The 22,508-nt window shown below is 36.9% G+C and overlaps 1 protein-coding gene across 1 annotated transcript in view; it reads right to left on the reverse strand.

Annotated features, from left to right (window-relative positions):
• The window catches only part of SPEF2 (sperm flagellar 2), a 74,336-nt gene that overhangs the window by 47,714 nt on the left and 4,114 nt on the right, over window positions 1-22,508 (reverse strand). The window contains exons 3-10 of the mRNA XM_041490207.1: window positions 20,150-20,399; window positions 15,456-15,593; window positions 14,354-14,424; window positions 13,295-13,511; window positions 7,930-8,118; window positions 6,498-6,685; window positions 5,075-5,243; window positions 403-619 (exon numbers count right to left, since the gene is read on the reverse strand). Coding sequence (XP_041346141.1) covers window positions 403-619; window positions 5,075-5,243; window positions 6,498-6,685; window positions 7,930-8,118; window positions 13,295-13,511; window positions 14,354-14,424; window positions 15,456-15,593; window positions 20,150-20,399 — 1,439 coding nt within the window. The remainder of the gene's footprint in view (window positions 1-402; window positions 620-5,074; window positions 5,244-6,497; window positions 6,686-7,929; window positions 8,119-13,294; window positions 13,512-14,353; window positions 14,425-15,455; window positions 15,594-20,149; window positions 20,400-22,508) is intronic.

Consider the following 22,508-nt stretch of genomic DNA (forward strand, 5'->3'; position numbering starts at 1 on the left):
GTTAAATTAATTATTTAATTTGGGCTTCTAATGTAAATTGTTTTCATTCTTTCTTCTCTGTAATGACTTCACAGTATTTATCGACAATTGCACAGCTATCTTGCTAGTCTCTTCTAAAACCAGTATCTCCAAAGAAGTTTACCAAAATAATTTTCCAATTCTCAATGAAAAAGTATTGACATTACAGTACAATATTAATATTACTTTCAAGGTCCAGTGTTTCTAAGTTTATTTTGGAATATAACAAAGGAATGACATGCAATCAACCCCAGCAAAATACAGATGCATCTGAGGTTCAAGAATTACTAATGCAAGGATTTGCCCAAACAATTTTAATTTAAGAGTGGGAGTTTAACACAAACATTTTAAAGAATTTTAGGCAAACAAACAAACAACCTCTACCTTTTTCAACAAACTTTGCACAGGTAGTTTTTCCACTAAACATTTTTCCCAAAACACATCCCTTGACGGGAAATGAAGGAAATTCACGGGAAGATTTGGGTTTTGGAGGATAGAACATTTCCATCAGTCTACGAAGTACATGACCCAATATGTTATTATTAAGAGGAGGTTTGTTTTCACTGTTCTCTTCTGTTGGGCTCCATTCCCCTGTCATACTCTGTATAAATGAAAAATTGGCAAATCTCAATATTGCTATAATCTTGCCTTCCATCTTTCTAAATATATGTACTTATTCATATAAAAAATACATAAAATAATGAAATTTGAATAGTACTCAATAAAAACAGTTTTTAGAATAGAACCTTATTAAAATCTATAATTATGTCATAATCATTAAATATCTATTGACATTCACTAATAACTAGTTGAGAGACAAGTACTTATATAAACATTTTCATAGATTCTGTGATTCTACCTCTGGATGGATGCCATAGAGAAAATACAAAAAAAGGTTCATGATTTAAGGACAGGAAGAGATCACTCACCAGTTACCATTATGGGCAAAACAGACTCAACCTGGGGAAACTGGTGGAATTTACTATTAATCAAAATCAGAGGAGGATAGTGAGCACTAAAACAAATCCTACAAACACCATTCCCCCAGCCCTCCCTCCTTCCCAGGCTAAACTTTATTCCAAATTTTGTAGCTCTTCCTGCCCAGCAGAGCAGGAGAACAGGGAATGGGGGTTATGTTCAATTCATCATGTGGTTTTTGCTGCTGCTTTCTCCTCAGAGTGGAACCTTCATCTGCTCCAGCATGCTGTCCTTCCCACAGGACCCAGTCCTCCACCAGTGTATCCAGCCTGAGTCCTTCTCATGGGCTACTGTTCACAAACCAAGCACCAGCCTGGTCCCTTCCATGGGGTACTGCCTTCCATGAACATGCTGCTCCAACATGGGTCCCCCATGGGGTCACAAGTCCTGCCAGCAAACCTGCTCCAGTGTGGGCTGCTCTGCTCTCCACAGGTCACAGGTCCTGCCAGGAGCCTGCTCCAGTGAGGGCTTCCCATGGGGTCGCAGCCTCCTTCAGGCACATCCACCTGCTCGGTGTGGGCTCCTCCAGGGCTGCAGGAGATCTCTGCATCACCATGAGCTTCCCTGGGGTGCAGTAGAATCTCAACAACGGTGCATGGATCACTTCCTCCTTGTAATTCACCATGGACCTCAGTGTCTGCAGAGCTGTTCCTCTCACACCTTTTCACTCCTCTCTTCTCTGACATCTGCACAAAACCTTTATTTTCTTCTTAAATATTTTGTCACAGAGGTGCCACTGCTATCCCTGATTGGCTCAGCCTGGGCCAGTGATGGCTCCATCTTGGAGTCAGCGCTGGCATTGGCTCAGTTGGACATGGGGGAAACTTCCAGAAGATTCTCAGAGAAGCCACCCCTGCAGCCCCACGCTACCAGAACATTGCTGTGCAAATTTAATACAGAATCCTATATCACTTTTTTAATTCCATGAACATGAAAAATAATTTCACCAATACTATGGAATTAATCAGTAGCAGATTTTTGTATTAGAAATCCACTATCCTAATATTCTGTATTCTAAAATTGGGCAACATTATAGCCCAGTATCACTCTTAAAGCTCTGAAAATTTAATGAATAAAGATTTCAAATATATGTATTTGCCTAACACACATTCAATAGAGAGAAAAAAAATCAAACCAAAGCCAACAACTCAAACAAATTCTAACATCATTGAGAGAAGGAAATACTAAGAAACTTCCAGTTCATCTACTCTGAGATAAATATAAATTTATCACTTGTATGATTAACTAGGTTTTACTGGTAAAGATCATTTTACTGACAATCACACTGGAAGAACAAAGAATGTAGTCCAAAGAATGGAACACAGAACTGTACTTTTACTCTACCCGTTTCACATCTTATAGCACTGGGAAAGTCTGGCTGTCCTGGAGTTTATGCTGCGAGAAGCTAAAAGATATTTTACTATGCAGAATAACACTAGTCCTGTATTGATATTCATTTGGTTGGAGGATATTAAACAGCTCTTTGGAAATATGTAGATTAATAATATTTCCAATTAGATTCCAGTTTGTCACTTCATTTTGGGTGCACAACAAAGCTTTGAAGGCAAAGTCAAAGGTTTCAGCCAGGAACATTCCAAACAGAAAAAAAGGAAGAAAAAACTGGTTCACAATGAGACTATTAAAGCATGGGAAAAGATTGCACAGAGAGTCTGTGAAATCTCTGTCTTTGGAACAATTGAAAGTTGACCAAACAATGCAACCTTACCTGACTCAGAAGTTGGCCTTGCTTTAAGCAAATGAACTTCACAAACCTTTAATCCAAACAATTGTGTCATTCTATAAATTAAATATTTCATCACCATCAACAGAAGTGAACAATGCTAAAGTTCTACTCAAATATAAGGTTTTGAACTCATGTTCTGGGTAGAATATACAATATTTTCCTGAATTTACTATCTGAACCATGTATTGTCATAGCATATATTCTACTAGTAGAACATGATCAATGCTGACTTTGAAACAGACAGAAAAAAACAATTTAATTATCAGTCTAAAATAAATTTAAATTAAAATTAGAAGTCACTTATTTTTAATCAATATAAATAAATAAAGTAAATATTTTTGGGTTGCACCATATCCCCTCTCTATCATCTCTCAGAAAACATACTTCTTGATGTGTAATTGAAAAGACATCCTTTAAAAACCCAAATACTTGCACTATCTGAATAACTTTTCTTTAAACCTATAGGCAGAGATGGATCAGTTCTTTAAATTGTACTAGACCTCTAGAAAAAATTAATTACAAGTGGAATGAGTTCCCCACTTTTCAGTTATCTTACCCTTTTAGCCAGAAGATTGCTAGACTGTACCTGTCATGAGGTAAAATAGTTTACCTTTCAGAAACACATTTTCAGGCATGCAGGTAGGAGTTAAGTAATTCCTGGTCAACACTCTTGAATGCAACTGACAATTATTTGAGCAGTACCTAAACCTATGCTTGGCTTTTGGTTGTTGTATTAAGTGATTAGCCACAACTTATAACATGGTCGTTTCAAAAAATATTCTTACAACAAAATATAATATGTAATGTGCAATGGACTGATGGCACTGCATTTTCTTGCATTTTATCAAATACATCTGACACTTTTAGCTGGTGTGCCTAATGTAGGCAAGGTATTCTTGAGAGATGCCAAATTGCCTGTCCTGGGCTTTTTTCACAAACATTAGGAAAACCTCTACAAACATTGTCAGAATGACCTACCAACAAATTTTTATCTAGAAGCAAGACTTTGAAAGAATTAGCTGTTCCCTTAGGTTTTTAGAAGACATAATTATGAACTGGTGCCAACAATTTCACATGTCATATGATGTCAGTTTTTGATTAATAATGATTCAGAAAGGCATAAGAATAACATCTGGGAATAAATTAATTATGAAATAATTTTAAATAGCCTGGCAGGAAAAAAGAGGCCTTCAATGTGTCAATAAATTTTTGTGACATTCAGTGATGCTACACTTAGAGAAGATTACTGAGACTTCATAATGTAAACAAAAATATGACTGAAAAACTTAATTTTTCATTAGTGCTCTCTGTTTCCTGCCTGTTTTTTATGTCCTCCTTGCTGACTTTGTGTATAGCTCTTTTTTCACTAAAGAAAATAATCACAAAATTCCTACATGAGTCAGTATGCTGTTAATTAGGACCTTATAAAAAGATAAATCAGAAAAGCATATGTTAAAAATGAAGCTACAGTAAATTGAGCATTCTGGCATTCATCACAAAAAACTCATAATGAACATCTACACTCACTGCAAAACAAAAATGTACCAAGTGGCTCAGGATGTGGACAAAAATCAAACATATATTGTAGTTATAAATCCCTAAAAAGAAAAAGACTGGGTATTTGTCATGATTTGGTCACATTCTACTCACCAGGCTACTTGAAAAGTCTAAATATGTAGTGAGATTTAATGAATATAATTATGAATATAATTTTGAAAAAATTGTATAATATATTTTAACAGGGAATCATCAACCCTTAATCTTTCAATTTTGAAATAACATTGACATATTGAAAAGTTTATAAAGTTAAAATACCCTGAAAAATATTTACTTGCATTCTAATACAAGATTAAGAAAAATGTCAGCCATTTTTAATAATTTCCAAAAAAGGTTACTGTATTAAAGCAAATAGCTCACTCAAACCAATAAAGCTTTCACTCAAAATTGCTGAAATTAAGAGTTCAGGTTTTGTAACATGTCTAGTACTTCATTTTACTGCTTTTACTGGTTATTTTCTGTTACATTTTCCAATCTGGTAATAGTAATTATACCTTTAAATTCCAATTAGCTGAAAAGTCACCTCATTGCAATTAACATGCTGATCCTACAACTCAAGAAATATAATAAAGGTTATATATAAGAAAGGAATTATAACTCCTACTAACATAAAATACAGTTTTCATATAAAACATCAGGCAATGAAAAGAAAATCCTTGTCTAAATTTGACAACAGAAACCAATAATAGAACAAAATGCAAGATCACAACATGAAGTTTATGATTATGAAAAAGCATGGTGTATTATCTTCCATTACGCCTTATCAGTTTGGTGTACCTTGTATTCACCATAATCTTTTTCATCTAACAGACTCATTTTATTCAGCTCTACAAGTTGTTCTGGACTAGGTTCATCTGGCAAAGGTTGAATTGAGGCTTGTTCATATATTGGTTTTCCATTAAAAAAAAGTTCTTTCCAATCCAGCATCAGTTTTAGCGGAACACGGCTGCATAAAAATGAAAAATGAAAAAATGAAAAAGAAAAAAAAAGAGTTTTAAACTAAAAGTTAGAGGGTTGGATATTTGACAAGAGTGTATCCAAATTTACAAGAATTCCAATCATGAAACAAGCATATGCTATACTAGTTATGGTTTGTAATGCATTCTGTAATTATTACAGCCTTTTATAGGTGTTTGTTTGCTTTTATGACAGCTTGTAGGCTTCAGTGTTTTCACAAATGTGTCATCACACAACATTTGGCTAGCAGAGCTGCGTAGTAACAGTTTTGCTATCGCTACTTTTCCCTGCCCCAAAATATTCTTTCCTTTTGTGGTGTAAAGCCTCCTCTTGCCAAAAATACCTATAGAATATTTTTTCCTCAAAGTCAAAATTAATTCAAAATTATATGTATTAAACTTTTTCTTTAGTTAGTAATTTCACTAAACTGTGTGCCTAGTCTGACTATTTTGTCAAATACTAAATAAGTCTAAATTTATATAATTTCCATGAAATACAATCATGTGTAGTTCATGTGGTTACACTTCTATTATTTTAACATATAATTACACTAAAAAGCAATAAGATTTTGGCATACCTTCCAGTACTGTAAGTCTAAACCCACAATCAAATCACTGAATATTAATGAAAGAACCACAGCAACAACGCCCCTCTCCATGATATTTGAAACACTTCTACGGCACAAGCACTTGGAGATTACCGCCTTTGTAGGACCTTCTCAGAAACCCTGCGCAGTTAGGGCATGTCACAAGAGGGAATCACAGCATGGAGGACTCAGAAGAATCTGAGCTCAGTTGAGGTACTTTGGACACAGGCAGTTTATATTACCTGGGAAATTCATCCTGTTTGTATTATTCTGAGGAAGTGCTCACCTAGTGAAGCAAACTAGGATGAGATGAGCACCATTCAGTTTTAACTTTTAACCAAGGAATTTGTTAATAAGAAAGGAAATCAGCAGTTCCACAATCTGTGGCACTAGTGGATTTTGGTCTCCTAAGAATTCAAGTCAGTTGAGTTTTCAAGAAATTACACTAAAGCTGTAGCATTAGTTCACTCTGTATTACACACCAGTCAATCCTCACACAAAAACAATGCTACCATTCTCACATACAAACGAATTGCAGCTGCCATATAAAATATCTGAGAAACTACATAATTTTCTATAAGGCTTAAACCAGTCTCATTAATGCAGCCTAACAGCTACCTAACAGCTATTATTTTTGCCTAGCAGCTACATACTCACTTGTTCGTCAGCTGACGATATTCTCCTACTTTTGTTGACATATCAATGATTTGGCATATCATTTCCCAACATATAGAATAATGCTTTTTGTAGCGTGCCTGAGCTCTTTCAGCAGCAATTTTCTCATGGTATTCTCTTTCTCTGGTTATTTGTTCTTTGTTATCAATAGTTTCTTGTTTTGCAAGAGCCTAGAATTGTTTTTAAGGAAAAAATTTGAGACTGCAATGAAAATGAAAATGCATAGACACACAGTCTCAAAAATGAAAATTAACTTAAGAAACAAAACCAGCTCGATTCTCACCAATTGCATAGCCTGCAGGCAGACTAACACATATACAAATCTAAGCATTTTTATTCACTCTATAAATTCCCATTTGTTTGCTTTCTAAAATAGAATAAAATAAAGGAGAAACCCATTACTTCTTTTATGACAAACAGATTAAGACATATTCAGTCCTTGAGGGTAGTGAAATTGCAGCTTTCAGTGTAACAACCTGTTTAGAATATGCAATTTATCTTACTAGATTCTGATCTTCAAATAATTTCATATTATTGATGTTGTTCAATCTTTGAAAGATTTCTGATCATGGCAGAAGATCATCAGTAGTTCCTGTAGTGGTGTGCTCCACCACCACCTCCTGTGGTGGTGGCTGAAAGCATACTTAAAGAGGTGATGTAATCAACAGCTATAGCTGCTGATTACATAGGATCCCAGCTGTGCTGGAGGATTTGGAGTTGCTGATCATTTTTGACAGGAGAAAAAAATTCTAATATTACATATGGCCTACTATGAGCATAGCACTTGGCAGTTTTCCAGAGAATTTTAAGTCCTTTTAATCAAAAAGCTTCAAAGCAGAAATTAGCACTCATGAGCTAATGAGCATTTTTCAAAAACAGACTTTAACAGATCATATGTAAATGAAATTAAGAACATGATTCCTGAAAGAGGACCTTAGGTTATTGTCCCATAGCCTCTGTGAGACTGTGCTTTTTAAAACTCAGCACACAGAGATGTCTTCCCACAAAGTTAAAATCAGTATGGAAGAAAAATCAGACTTTCAGTTACTCAATTTTATCCCTTATTACAGGATCAGGGAATAACAGAATGGTTTGGTTTGGAAGTGACCTATTGAGGCCACTTAGTTCAAACCTGCTGCTGTGGGCAGGCCCGCCTTTCACTGGATCAGGTGATTAGCTGTTCTTTCCCAGCAAAATTCCCCCAAACTATTAACACAGTACAAAATGCACTCAGTTCCACAGTTACAGTTACATCCTTATTGCTTATAGCTGTGACTTTGAACAAAGACAAAAGAATATATTTATCACTAAATCATCATGTCCCTAGAAAAGTCCTGAAGTCTAACACAAATTCCATTCTGTAACAGGAAGGTACTCTAGCACTCCTGCAGCAAATCAGAGATGAATCTTTTACCGCTTCTCTGTCAAGAGCTTCCTGGAATTCCTTCTGTCGTCTTTCTTCATATTGCTTTTCCCTGAAAATTCTGTTTTGCCTTAGCACCTCTTTTTCATGCCGAATGTGCATGAGTTGAGCAGCAATCCTTCTCTCATGCTGAGATTGTTTCATTAGTCTGTAAATGAGCTGCTCCTCCCGGTAAGCCTTCTAAAAGATAAAAAAATAATAGTACTAAGCACAGCTGATAAACTATTTCCTAGAAAACTCATCAGTGTCTAATATGAGAAATAGGAACGCCATCATATGACAGCATTCACCTGCTTACGCGGGAGATAAATTCAGAACAACATTCATATATATTTATTAGTACAATTTGCACAAACTATGTAAAAATTCAAAATATGTCTTAACTGAGATATCCAGTAAAAATACTTCTGGTCAGACTAACTCCATTTTAATGTGGTTATTTCCCACGTGCAAAGAAACTGCAGCATATTTCAAAAAACAGCTTCTTATCTGAACATATACCCTTTCCTCAAATCATTAATTTGACCCCGTTATCCACCAGTCCCCATTCTCAACCAGAATCTTCAGCATCCTTAAGCAATCTATTTTCTACAGATTTGAATTTTTTTCTTCTTTTGGGGGAACTGGGTAATTATATTCTCCATTCTTTCCTATTCAGCAGACTAGGACTATGAGGAAGAATTCAAAACCGAACAAAATACAAGACTTCTGGGTAATAGTTCCAATGGCCTCACTGGGACATGAACATAATATACTATGTGGTACTAAAGGAAAATCAATCTGAACCACTGCTAGAGATGTGGTCTGTATACACAGACACTTCGAAGGTTGTGAGTTTTTATTTTTCAAAGTATTTTTGAAACACAATAATATCTTCTCACTGCTACACTTCTCCAGACTTTTCTTGGTATCTAAATTAATGCTCAATCTAACCTGAAGTTTTGCCTTACTATCACAGTCCAAAACTCCTTTTGAGTCCTGAACAAAAACATCAGCTTGCCTTATAAGCATCACTGCCAAATACCAATGCTACAGCAGAATTCTAGAGGAAATTTCTGATTTGCTGAATATTTGCTTCTGATGCATCAAAACTGCTATGAAATGTATTCAAATTTAAGCACTTAAATTGGGATCTGATTTGAAGATCTTAAATTCATTCTCCTAAAAACAGAGGCACAAGTAAAGTCAGTTAGTAGTAATTTAAAAAAACCAAACAACCAAAACAAAAAAAAAACTAAAATACACCAAAATAAAGTATCACTTCTATTTTCTTTCAATCTGGTTTATTTTTTCATCAGCTGTCTGTGACAGAGAGGGCAAAGCACCTTATGTAACTTCACCTATACATGAAAAATCCAACTTGATTGCATATGACATTATTTATGAAAAAAATCTATGAAAAGGTCTAAATCCGTCCTGTACAATGGAGCCAGGATACCTTTAATAGAATTCTAATGCAAAGCATGACTGTTGCAGTTGCAATAATAAGAGAATAACTTTCTAAATAATTTAGATATTTAATATTGATGTTGGGGAGAAGCGAAACAAACAAACAAGCAAATCTCTTTCCATATCTGTAAAGTTTCTTTCCCTTCACAAGTGCTGGGAATAAAGTATGTTCTAATTAAATTCTGGTGACTTGAAAATATTAAAATAATATATAAATATCTTAACACTTTCCTTATTTTAGCCAAAATATGGGCTGTGCCCTCTGCTTTCTTAGCACTGAGTCTCAAGACTGTCCCAGTGACAAATGTGCACTCATCTCAGGCCTTAATCATAGATCACCTGGATGCTATATTATCTCTCTACAAAGCTTTTCACTAAATGAAGATCTAATTTTAAATGTGTCTTGTTTTTTTCTTTATCTGTAGTGTACTATTTGCAAATTGTCTAAGGAGGGAATTACCATCATACATCCAACTGAAATGGAAAACAATGCAGACATAACAACTTCACCCCATGTGAATTAATACAGCTCAGGTGATAAAATAGTGCTGCCTGTTGAAGAGTTAATCTGTCATTTTCTCTTACTTTCATGAGCTCAAGGCATTAACAGGAGGTACAGTGCCCTTTTCTGCCTCAATTCTATCCACTGTTTCATGACACTTAGTAATTCAATTAAGATTTCAAAGAAGAGCAGAGGTTACATAATTTACTTCCTATTGCAAGTAAATATCTTTAATTTTTTTCATTAGTTGCTGCTTGCCCTCAACCACTGATCATTACAGCAGTAATAAACCTTCACCAGTGGAAAACTGATGTTAAAATCCTTTTTTGCAGGGAATTGAAGGAGCCACCCTAACAGAGTGGTCATTTGTCATACTCAAACCATCAATTGAATGGAGCAAACAGTTGGTCCAGTGAGAAATTAAAACACCTTCTCTAGGTGAATTTCCTCTTCATAAAGGAAATTGGAAGATGCTCCTTTAGAACACTTCATAGCAGACAAAACAGATTTTCAGTAGAAAACAGAGAACTTCAATATTTGAAGGGATCAAATACTTGGCATGCTCACTAGGTGTAAAGAGATGCAGTAGAAAATTCTTGAGGAACAAGAAAAACAAAAAAGGCAATTAACTCAAAACTACACAACAGATAAATAAGGATTCATAACATCAAACTCCAAACTCATATTTTCAAAAAGGATCCTCATTGGATGGAGGAGTGCAGCATTAGTAGCTATCTTTCACACAAAAAGGAATGCAGAAAGTGCTCAAGCCAAAGGCTGGCAAGTTTTGAAACTTCTGAACATACAAGGACACAAAATAAAAATTGTAGAAAAAGTATTTGACCTAACATTTTGTATTAACATCTTCACAGAGAACTGTGAAGTGCTTGAAGAAATCATAAATACCACAAATGGGACAACTTAGTAACACTTTGAAAAATTGCTATTAAGAAAGTATAATAGATGTTTTTTTCAGTTTACCTACTTAAGACAACAGTGGCATCCAGTGGCCAAACATTAATGTGTTTATGTTTCATGTTGTTCATACATAGTTACTATATCATGTTCTTCTATTTTTCTATTTCCGTTTGATTTACTACAAGTGAGACAATTTTGTGCTGTTGTGCAGTCATAAATGACCATTTTATGACCAAAACTTGGAGCTTAGCACACACAAATCTGATTGACAAGTAATAAGCTAGTAACGATTTCTTTCTCCTCCCATTTTTATGTTCTCGATTTACTGCTGATAATAAATTATCTCTGATAACTTTTTTAATCAGAGACATAAAATCTGAACAGAGCATTGAAAAATCACCAATAATTTGTTGAAATGGTGGATAAAGGTTCAGTTGGGATGAAGACAACTGTCAAATACTTTCAACACCTGCCCAAGAAAATTTGACTGGCATCATGCTGTGCTCCACCTAGAGTACTGTCATGTAATTGTAAAGTATTTTCTCTCCAAAGCTCCACCTTGCAGTGTACCAAAAAAAAAAAAAAAAAAAAAAAAAAAAAAAAAAAAAAAAAAAAAAAAAAGGGGGGAAAAAAAACTTGCTTAAAAAAAAATCGAACAAGATTATTTTAATAAACTTTTATAAAATATATATTTTATAAATATGGATATGAAACACATTACAGCACTATGAAGGGAAGAAATTCCTTCCACTCTAAATGATCCCATGCCATGTTCAAAATGTATGCAGTGGAGGTAAAACTCAGACCTGAGTGCATATAAACAGCTGCAATTTCAGTCAATAAACCTCTTTGGGTTCAATATTTAATAGATGGAAAAAGCAATCTTGAACTATTTTCTATATTCATTCATTTTTAAAAGAAAACACATCTGTTTGCTTCCCACTTCTCTTAAGTAACATCTAATGTCTGAAATCTCACGAAGTTCCAACAAAACAGTTTTTCCTCTGTTAATTTAGAACCAAATTACCACTAAATATATTCTCTGATATGGTCAGATTACTGTTTCAGTCAAATGCTAATTTGTCTTTCCTTTTAGTCCCGGCAGTCTGTGATTTCAATTGCTCATACAGCTAAGCTGATTTTTCTTCCTGGGAAACTAGGAACACTACTGCTAGTTTTCACTTGATTTGGAGCCTCTCTGGAGACCAGTAGCCATGGCTTCCAGAATCAGTGGTCCACACTGCTGGGGCTTCAAGAGCTGAGAGTGCTTAAAGAGCAAGTTTTGGGACTGCAGTGATTTCAGGCAAGTGGGTGGCAAAACTTCCTCATGGCCTATGTGTATCAACAAGAACATGATATAAATCTCTTTGAATAAGAACTCGGAGAGAGGATATATACAGAGAAGGACTTACAAGTCACTACTGGTGTTTTTCAAGAATATAGGTCTGAGATAGACATTGAGCAGCATCTAACTTCCAGATGTTGACCCCAACAAACTTTTTTTAACATTTCCAAAAAATCTACAGACATTTGGTGCCAAGGCTTAAAAATATATATACATGCATTAGCTCATATTTTCAGAGATACTACACATCCAAAATGCTACTATTATGAGATATTATTATTACTAGTATTATTAGTATTAGCAGTAGAGATAGGCTCAGCTATATATGTTCAACACATATAAGGACTCACAGGGAAATACTGAAATAAAAAATAATGAGAAATCAAAAAAACCTAGTAAGTTACAAGGCTGTGTTTGGATAGAATCATTATAAATGAGACAATCTGTGAAATTAGTAATTTAAAAGCTGCTTTTTAAAGGAGGAATGTATGAAGAAGAACCTTAAAAAACTTGTGCTTTATGGTACAGGATTCAAATGTAATGGTCTGCAACATTCATTTTTAGACACAACACAGACATTCTCCAGAGACTTATCTTGTATTTCATAACACATCAAACAAGAAATCTCTGACCTACAAATAAAATTTTGATTCTTTGTATCACCCAGCACAAACACTTCAGAATTCATCAGTCCAGATCAAAACCTTCATATGACACATTTGTAAATAAAGGTTTTCAAACAAGGAATGCCATATTTTGTTGTTTTTAAATATGAATCTTCTTTAGAACCAGTATACATTTTGATAGCATAGGCTGTTCAACTTTTGGGAAAGGACACAGGGAATAGAAGGCAGGTCTGCAATGGATTTTTAATAACCTTTGTTCAGTTGCCTTAATTTTATTCTTTTAAGTTTAAAAGTATGGTGTATGTCATAAGGGTGGTGATAAAGAACAGACAACCTTCCATATTTTTCAAGGGTTAACAGAGATATTCAGACATAAGTGTGTATAAGTCCCTCTATTCCCTTCAAATTTTATTCAGCTTTCCAGAAGTACTTGTTTCATATTTGTAAGCACATTTTAGATTACTAATTAAATACAGATGGACTATGTACTTCATTTTATACAATACAATTTCCCACCTCTTGAGCCTCATGTGCTGCTAACTGATCCACTAGCATTTTTCGTCGTCTCTTTGCTCGTTGCTCTCTAGCAAATATATCTTCCTGTACACGTTTTTGAATTTTCTTTATAAATTCATCATCTGAATAAATATTTAGCAGCTCAGTTCTCATCTGTGGTATACTTTCTAGACTTGTTTCTTGAAACTTCTGTGTTCGCAATAATTCTTGCATATCACTGATTGAAAAAAAAGAAAGAGTGGAATTACCATTCTTAAGGGTCTTTTCACACAGATGCCTGTATGGTTATGTTCAAGTCTAACAAATGTAGAACATCACTCTGCGGGCTCTGTGGCTACTTCCTGACAATGTCCACTAGGTCCAGAGGAAGTTTTCAGCACTGACTTGGGCCAACTAATCATTAGTTTCTTTGTCAATACAAAGCTGAATTCCACAGAAAAAGGAAATTAGGATGGCTCATAGAATGCCAAAGAAAGTTGGGTTACTCCTCAATATAGCCATGCACTCTGAGTAGTTTTGCAGCTATTAATCACAGGTTTACATACAGAAATATCCACAGCAGTATGCATGAGTGTCACATCTTCTGAGTAGGGCATACATATCACCAAGGGCGACAGAATGAAAATTACTTGCAATTATTCACAAATAAATCAAAATACAGATAAGTTTCAGGATAAAAGTTACTTCTTTTCCCTTTGAAATGTGTTAGTGTGTATGCACATTCACAACCATTCCTATCTTGCTGCAAGGATAACAGACCTTACAGATCCAATGACTAAAACGAACAGAGAAAAGACGTATTTTGAGTCTTTCCTTGCTGCAGACATGGCAAAAAGTAGTGAAGGAAGCTTGAGCTGTCCCCTCACAGTACAACAAAAGGTAACTTAAAGACACTGCAACCGTGTTGGACCTGAAATCAGTGCTAGTGTAGCATTCATTCAAAGGATAATCACAGTTTAAACTAAATGAAACATTATTCTTTCTCTAAGTAGCTGTCTACATAGCAGCCACCTGGGGTAGGATCCTGCCTTTCTTAACAATTCAACATCCAAATCTTACCTGTGGCTGTGTACTGCAGAGGCATTTCCTGTCATAGACTTCTCAAACTTTTCTATCTCCTTGTATACATTCTGAAGAAGTAACACAGAATTTTATGTTTGCTTTCTCTTCACAAAGCAACATAAAGAAGGTTCAATAGAGAAAGTACTAGGGAATTACTTTTATGTCATGTTAGTACAACAGAAATGCTTACACTGAAAATATTTTAAGCATCAGCTACACCAAGAATAAAGGCAAGATGATTTCCATTTTTCACCTTTCACTTCCTTCCCCTCTTCCCCTTTTCTAGCTACAATTACCTCCACCAGCCAGAAAACCCTAGAATTTTACAGCCGTTCTTTCTGCAGCATAATTCTGATTTTGCATAGGGCTCTAGCAGAGGATGGAAATCTCACCATATGGGGATTTGAAACAAGATACTCTGGAATATGATCTGCTTTTGATTTAGTAGCTTGAATGTATCCCTAACAGTTATTCAAGTAACTGTCCTACTATAGGTTACTAAACTCTAGATTTAAAGACATTTGTTACTGTTACCCAGTTGTAAAAAGCAGTAATAGTTGCTTTTTACAACTAATGACAATACAATCCATGAACTTGGATTACAATCCATTAATTTTTTGGTACTAGATAATGCAGAATTTTTTTAAATTTCTGCATCTCTCTTAGTTTGATTTAAGGTTATTGTCAATTTCAGCTTTTACTAGCATTTAATAAGCAGACAGTTTCATAGTGTGTTATAGAACAGTTCAAACATGGTGCAAAATGTTATCATGCACAAATAAAAATGGAACATTAATGTTTTTATTTAATGTATTCTTTCTAGTAGACAGCTACTCTCAGCAATGAAATTACTACCTATCTATGGTATTTATTCAATACGAAATTTCTCTTACATCAATACAATTCTTATTTTAAAAAACCTGCAAAACCATAATTGTGTAAATATTCAGCCCAATTTTCAGTGGTTGAATTTATATAATTTTGACAGTCAGCAGCTTTTGGATGGTGCAAGTACAGTATTTGTAACCAAAAATATTCCCAGAAATGGTGGATTTTGAGTTAATGTAATTAGCATTAAAACAATACAGATGATAATTACCTCTGCTTCGTTCTTCTTCTTTAAGAATCTTTTGGCTTCAAAAGACTTTATGGTGGGTCTTGATGGTTGTTTTTGAATCTGTATAACATCTGTTTGAATCCTGGCCATTATCTCATTTTGTCTCCTTCCTATGTAATGCTGATATGAAGCAAATATAATTAAGCTGAAAATTATCTTCCGGGAAAAAACTAGAAGAGATTATCAGGCTCCAGACTTGAGCAGATGAGCAGTGCTTCATAGACTTTTAAGGGCTTTCATTGTATTCTAGTTCTAGTAAGGTACTGGTTTCAGGTCTGAATATAGCACAGAAAATGAGAATACCAGTTTCCTGGAACCGAAACTGAGAATACCATTAGGTAACAGATTAGGTAACACTAGCACAGATGATCAAGAAGTAACAATCATATAAACTACACTCATTTAAAGTGCACCAGACATGCAGGCAGGTAAAGATGGAATAAAGAAGAAAAAATAGTTTTTATACAAAAAAGTCAAGATAGTTAAAAAATATAATACATCAAATGAGGTATTCAAGAATTTTCTTTTAAAATGTTAAAATTTTGAATTTTTTTTTGCTTGCATATTCTTGTCTAGATACATGAAGGGGCATTTTTTTGCCATTCTTGTTCATGTAGTGGCAATAGAACAGCTAAATAACCACAGCAAGACTCTCTCCCTTCATTAGACACATAAAATAGATATCAAATTAGTCAATGACTTCGTCAGTGTGGTTCAATACCCTGATACCTGGCCATTTCCTCTAAACTCTGCTTTGCATGAGTGTTCCCATGTCTAAAGTAATGTCTTCTTCCTTTTTTACATCATCAGAATAGCTACACAAAAGTACAAAATATTCTGAGACCAAACCCACTATAGATGCCCTTCTCCTGTCATTTTCCTGCTTTTGTACAATGCTTCATCTTTTCTTCACAAAAGAAGAATTATACAAAACTCTTCTGCAAGGACATCTCAAATGCATAAACGTTGTGATATGTACACTTTGCCTTCAAATCTATAAATATTTTCCATGCTTAACAATATTCAAATACTCTCAACTTAAGATGAAGTAATTTTTAAATAGGAAGGTTTTTAAGGTCTCGTAAGAGTACATTGGCTTTATTTCCATGCACAGCTCTTTCCTTTGTTCTTCTATAAACATGGATGTGTTGCACAGAATCAGGAAGCCTTCACACTGGTTTTAATTAATTCATTAAGCACATAGCCTTCAGAAAATACTTCTTCAGAAGTCTACAAAAATAAGTAGTGACTTTTTCAGTGTCTTGGGCTCCTTGCTCTTCTTGGAGGTTCTGAGCTCTCAGCTGCTCTGCAACATGCACACAAAGCTCTCTTATCTGTTAGCATCTTGGATTTTGTTTCATCCTGATGTGGCACTACAGTTTTCAAATGTTAAACATCCAGCAGTGAAGAGTCAGTAACAGCAGTAAACATATTAAGATATGGCAATTTTGAGATCCTTGTGTTTTTCTCTGTTAATGTACACAGAAAAACATACCAACATTTTGAAACTGAAAATCAGGACCAGCTTGGTAGAAAAGAACTCAGAGATTTGAACTTGAATGACACCAAATTTTGTTTAGTTGACAGAAAAGGACACCTCATTGCTCTGTACAGCTTCTTCTGGAGGGGAAGCACAGAGGGAGATGCTGTACTCTTGTCCCTGGTATCCAGTGAGAGGACATGTGGAACAGAATCATAGAATGGTTTGGATTGGAAGGGACTTTAAAGATCACCTAGTTCCAAGCCTCCTGCTCTGGGCAGGGACAGCTTCAACTAGACCAGCTTATTTAAAGTCCCATCCAGCCTGGCCTTTAACACTTCCAGGGATGGGTCATCCACAACTTTTCTGGCCAGCCTGTGCCAGTGCCTCACCCCCCCCAGTAAAGATTTTCTCTTAATATCTAGTCTACTAGATACTGCTACTACTACTACTACCTCCTACTTTCTTCCAGTATGAAGGCAGCCTCCCATTTCCTGTTGCTCCATGCCCCCATAAAAAGTCTTTCTGCATCTTTCTTGCAGGCTCTCTGCAGTTATGTCAGGTAATGGAAGGCTGCAATTAGGTAGCCCTGAAACCTTCATTTTTCCAGGCTGAACAATCCTGATTGTCTCAGCTTTTCTTCATAGCAGAGGTGCTCCATCACTCTAATAATCTTGATAGCCTCCTCTGGGCTCACTCCAGCAGGTCCCTGTCCCTGCTGTGCTGGGAGCCCAGCTCTGGATGCAGTGCTCCAGGTAGGTCTCAGCAGAGCAGAGCAGAGGGGCAGAATCCCCTCCCTGCCCTGCTGCCCACGGGGCTCTGGATGCAGCCCAGGACACGTTTGGCTCTCTGGGCTGGCAGTGCCATGGCCGGGGCATGTGCAGCCTCTCACCCACAGCACCCCCAAGCTCTTCTGGGCAGGGCTGCTCTGAGGTTGTTAATGCCCAGCCTGGGCTGGTACCAGGGGTTGTTCTTACCCAGGTGCAGCACCAGCACTTGGTCTTTGTAAAATCTCATCATGTTTCCATGGGCCCACTTCATGAACCTGTCCCCTAGTTCCCATCCTCCTGTCCTTCCACTCAAGATGTTGTGGACTGAGGAGGGAAGAATAAAGAAAAAAAAAAGTTGAGCATCTCTGCCTTCTTCTCGTCTGTTGTTACCAGTTTGCCAGCATTGTTTATCGGCCTTCCTTTCTGGTTAACATACCTGTAGAAGCTCTTCCTGTTATTTTTTGTGTCCCTTCCCAAGTTCAGTTCCAGCTTTGCCTTGGCCTTATCACTCCATCCCTGCAATGATATTTCATCTCTATACTCTTACTCAGCTCACTGCCCCAGCTTCAGCTGCCTGTGTGTTTGTTTTCCCAGAAGTTGCCTAACTCAGCCATGCCAGTCTCTTGTCTTCATTGCCTGATTTCTTGTTCCTGGGGATTGCTAGCTCTTGCTCACTACGGAAGAATTCCTTAAAGATCTGCCACCTCTGCTCTCCTCCCTTGTCCCAGAGGGCAGCCTCTCAGGTGATCTATCTCCCTAAAGAGCTGGAAGTCTGCTTCCCTGAAGTTCAGGGATCTACCTTTACTCCTTATCTGATACATCAGAACTAAAACACCATCAACCCATGCACCACCACCATCACTGCAGCCCAGGCTGCCTCCAGTCTTGATGTCTGCAGCTACATTTTTTATACTGGTGACCATCAGATCCAATATCACATCCCCTCTGGTCGGGCTGTCTATTACCTGGCTCAAGAGGTTATCCTCCATTCCAGGAGTTTCCTGGACTGCCTACAGCTCCCTGTGCTACTTTCCCAGCAGACGTTGGGGAGGTTGAAGACCCTCAGCAGGACAAGAGGCTGCGAGCACTATGCCTCCTGTAGCTGGAGCAAGACTTTGTCCAATAGGCCTGCCTTAGTCAGGAAGACTGTAGCAAACACCAGCCACAGGGTTCAATTTTTTGCTTTGGTCTCTGATTCACAGGCTTTCAGCCTGCTCATGTATAGACTGAGACTCATGTCTCTCCCTCAGAGACAACTATTTATATCCAATCAACGTCTTGATATACAGAGCAAACCCTCAGCCTCTTGCTCCCAGCAGTCCTTTCTGAACAGACCACAGCCATCCATAGTCACAGGATTGTCCCATGCTGCACCAGGGGAGGTAAGGAAGCGTTCCTTTACTGAAAGTCTCCAGCTTTGTAGATATTCAAAACCACACTGAACAAGGTGCTGAGGAATCTGCTATTTCTGTCTTTGCTTGGAGCAGGGAGGATAAACTGAGTTCCAGAGGCTCTTTCCAACCTCTATTTCTCTCTCTATTTCTCAACCTTCCTATTCCATGATTCAAATGTCATTCTGAACTTGTCTAAAGACAGGACCTACTCTCAGTTGCTCAATTCCTTAAAGCTATCCCTCTACAGGTGAAGTGATACGTTGACTTTTCGGTACTATCTTTGCACTTGTTGGTAAACATCTGCTTGAAGGCCATTTTTCAGAAATAGTGCCAGAAAAAAAGTGAAATTTCTCCCAGCTTAATTTAATTCATGATATGTAGCTTCTTAAAAACTCCTCATCCTGATAACAAATAATGGTCTGGATATAGTGAATATTACTACTGAAAACAGAACCTACCACATCAACACTGACTTCCTCTTAGATGTTTTCTTTTCCCCTTTATTTTTCTCTTTTTGTATTTCTCAGCATATGGTTGCTGCACAATGGAGCGCAGTACAAATATATGGAGAGACATGCAACAGAATGAATCAAACCACTGTGGCACAGAGCTGAACATAGTTATAAATAGGTTTCCTGGAGGGGAAATTAGTCTGAGTTGATACCTAGACCGCAATGCAGTCTCCAATCTGTACTCATCAAATGAGTAAAAAGGCAGCTGCTGAACACCAACTAGCTTTTGTTGCTATAATATTTTAAGTCTGGAGAAAGCTTGAAAACAGAGCAGGTAAGACAGAATGAACCAAAACAAAGAAACACAGAACAGAGAAGATCAATATCCTATTGAGTTCCTGATAAGCTGTGCAAACCCACTGTATAAGATATAGCAAAGAACTGTTTCTTTTTCTTGTAAGTATTGGGTTTTGAATAGGAGATTTACAAAGTAAAGAGGGAAAGCACATAACACGCTTGAAAGATACATGTAAATATGCTATCTTTTTTGTATTTATACAAAACAGACACAGTTAGTTACCTCTTGATTTCCACTTTCAGTAGATGTAAGCTTTGCAGTTGCTGCAGGTCTCATTGCTCCCACAGCTACTCCAGTGAGCTTTGCCTTCCTCTTTTTTTCTAAAGCAATATACAATTCATATAAAAGCTTTGTTGCAGCCCCATGCTGTCTTGTCATGATGTCTTGGGCCATATTCTCATTAAACTGCACACCAAGGAGGTGAAGTGTGGGTTCCAGGCGAGAAAAATTGTTAATTTTTGCATCTGCACCTCTGTATGATTAAAAACAACAAAAAACCCCAGAACTTAAACTTATTTTCAATTCCAACTTGCTGCATTAAGCAGGGTCATGACACTTCTCTCATACCAAGACAGGAGCAGAAAAAAAAAACAACCCACAGAGGATTTTCTTAAAAAATGTGATACACACATTAAGTTTTATACTGCTATGCAGGTAACTACATTGATTATTTGCATAACTTTTTGAAAAGACAGAGACCACACTGGATTATATAAATTCTCATATGCATGCACACAAAGTGAATCTAGTAGCAAAAGCTAATCTGTAATTGCAGCTAATGGTATACCACCCACAAAACTCACAAGGAGTGTGAATGATGTTTCTATATTAGCTGTATCAATCACTCAAAGTCTCAGTTAAAACATAAGAGATCACAAAAAGAAAAATGGTCTGTATTGTCTACTAACCTTTACAACATATTTTTTCTCCAAGAAAAATAGACCCACAGGTTAAAGCAGTGTTGAAAACAAAGTCTATGCTCTAAATGAGAAATTTACATTTGAAACTAAGATAGTGGCTTGCAGGCTAATACTTCTTTTGATCTGTAGTTCTTACGAAAAAGCACTCAAGGTCCACACAGATCTACAGGGCAAAATCAAGTAACAATAAATTGTCAGTTTATAACAACCAGCATATCAAATTTTATCAGACATATCCATAACTTCAGTCTGAGTTGGAAGATCATGCTTTCCATACTGCTCTACTGCTTGAGTTCACTATAGTTCCTTCACATGGAGCAACCAGCTTTTGAGGTCAGCCAAGATCCAGCATAATTCTACAGAAATGCCTAATTTTAACTGAAGACGTTCTGGTACCATAGTATTCATCTTATTTCTAGGTTAAACTGTCCAGGAGCTCATTATTCTCACTGTAATGGTCCATGCTTTATTTCTTACACACTGACACTGAACTGAAGCTTACAAGTATTGAGCATTTTTCTGCCATTGATTCAAGGTTAAGATGATCCCTCTTGCCAGTAATCATCTGACATGCACTGAGAAGCTCTTAAATTTTTATTCTGTGAGGCTGACTGCCTTGTACATCTCTACTTCTCCCTCTCTGCACTCCTTGAAGAGAAGAGCAGCAGTTGCAGTCTCCTGGTCCTAGGGACTCCCTCCATCACCACAAACTTTCAAAGATTATTGAGAGTGACCCAGCAATGACATCAGCCAGGTCACACAGCCTGGGTGAGTAAGTGCCGTCAGGTCCCATGGACTTGCACATTTCCAATTTATTTAAATGTTCCTTAAACTGTTCCTTCTCCATGGGTAACACTTTCTTCCTACAGACTTTCCTGTATGTTTCAGGGCCTTGGGATACCTTAGTCTTTTGCATGTCCCAGCAGGCCCACATTTTTCCCAGCTTTCCTTTTGCTGTGGACATACCTGTAACAGCCGTTCTTGTTGCCTTTCTGCCTAGACGTAAGACAAGACCATTTTTTCCATGAGGGTAATCACATATAAAATACATACAAATTTCATATTGAAACAAATTGCCTGGAGAAGTAATGTAGTCTCCATCCTTGGAAGTTTTCCAGATCACACAGGGTAAACAACTGGCGCAGACCTTCCTCTTAGCTTCAAGGACTTGGGATTTCTGAGTTTTATTTAGTAGACTAAGATTAAGGAGGCATTAAGCATCTCAGCCTCAGCATGGCAGATACCCATTTGAGGATCTGAGAGGGAGGCTGATGAATGGAACCATACTCTGCCATCTTTTTGATGCAGGAAGACAACTAAGAATGGCCACTACAGAGGCAGGTCCTGGACCTCCCTGCTCTCTCACACAGAGGGCAGCTCCTCTTCATTCCCACCCTTCCAGCCTGTCCATCCTTAAGAGCCTATATCAAGCCATGGAAGCACACCAGTGCTGGGAGCTATCCCACTGCCCCTCTGTGATTGCAATGATTACCCAACAACAGCTCATGGGCCTTGAATTTCTTCTGTTTGGTCCACATACTGCATGCATTACTGTATAGGCACTTCAGAGAAGCAGTCAGTTGTGTGATTTAGAAAAATGTAGAGTAATTTAGAAAAGGTGTGAATGCTTCTCCCATAATCCTGTCTTCTTAACACACCCT

The sequence above is a fragment of the Pyrgilauda ruficollis genome, unplaced genomic scaffold (genome assembly GCF_017590135.1).
Source record: "Pyrgilauda ruficollis isolate IOZ18807 unplaced genomic scaffold, ASM1759013v1 scaffold120, whole genome shotgun sequence".
NCBI classification, from domain to species: domain Eukaryota; kingdom Metazoa; phylum Chordata; class Aves; order Passeriformes; family Passeridae; genus Pyrgilauda; species Pyrgilauda ruficollis.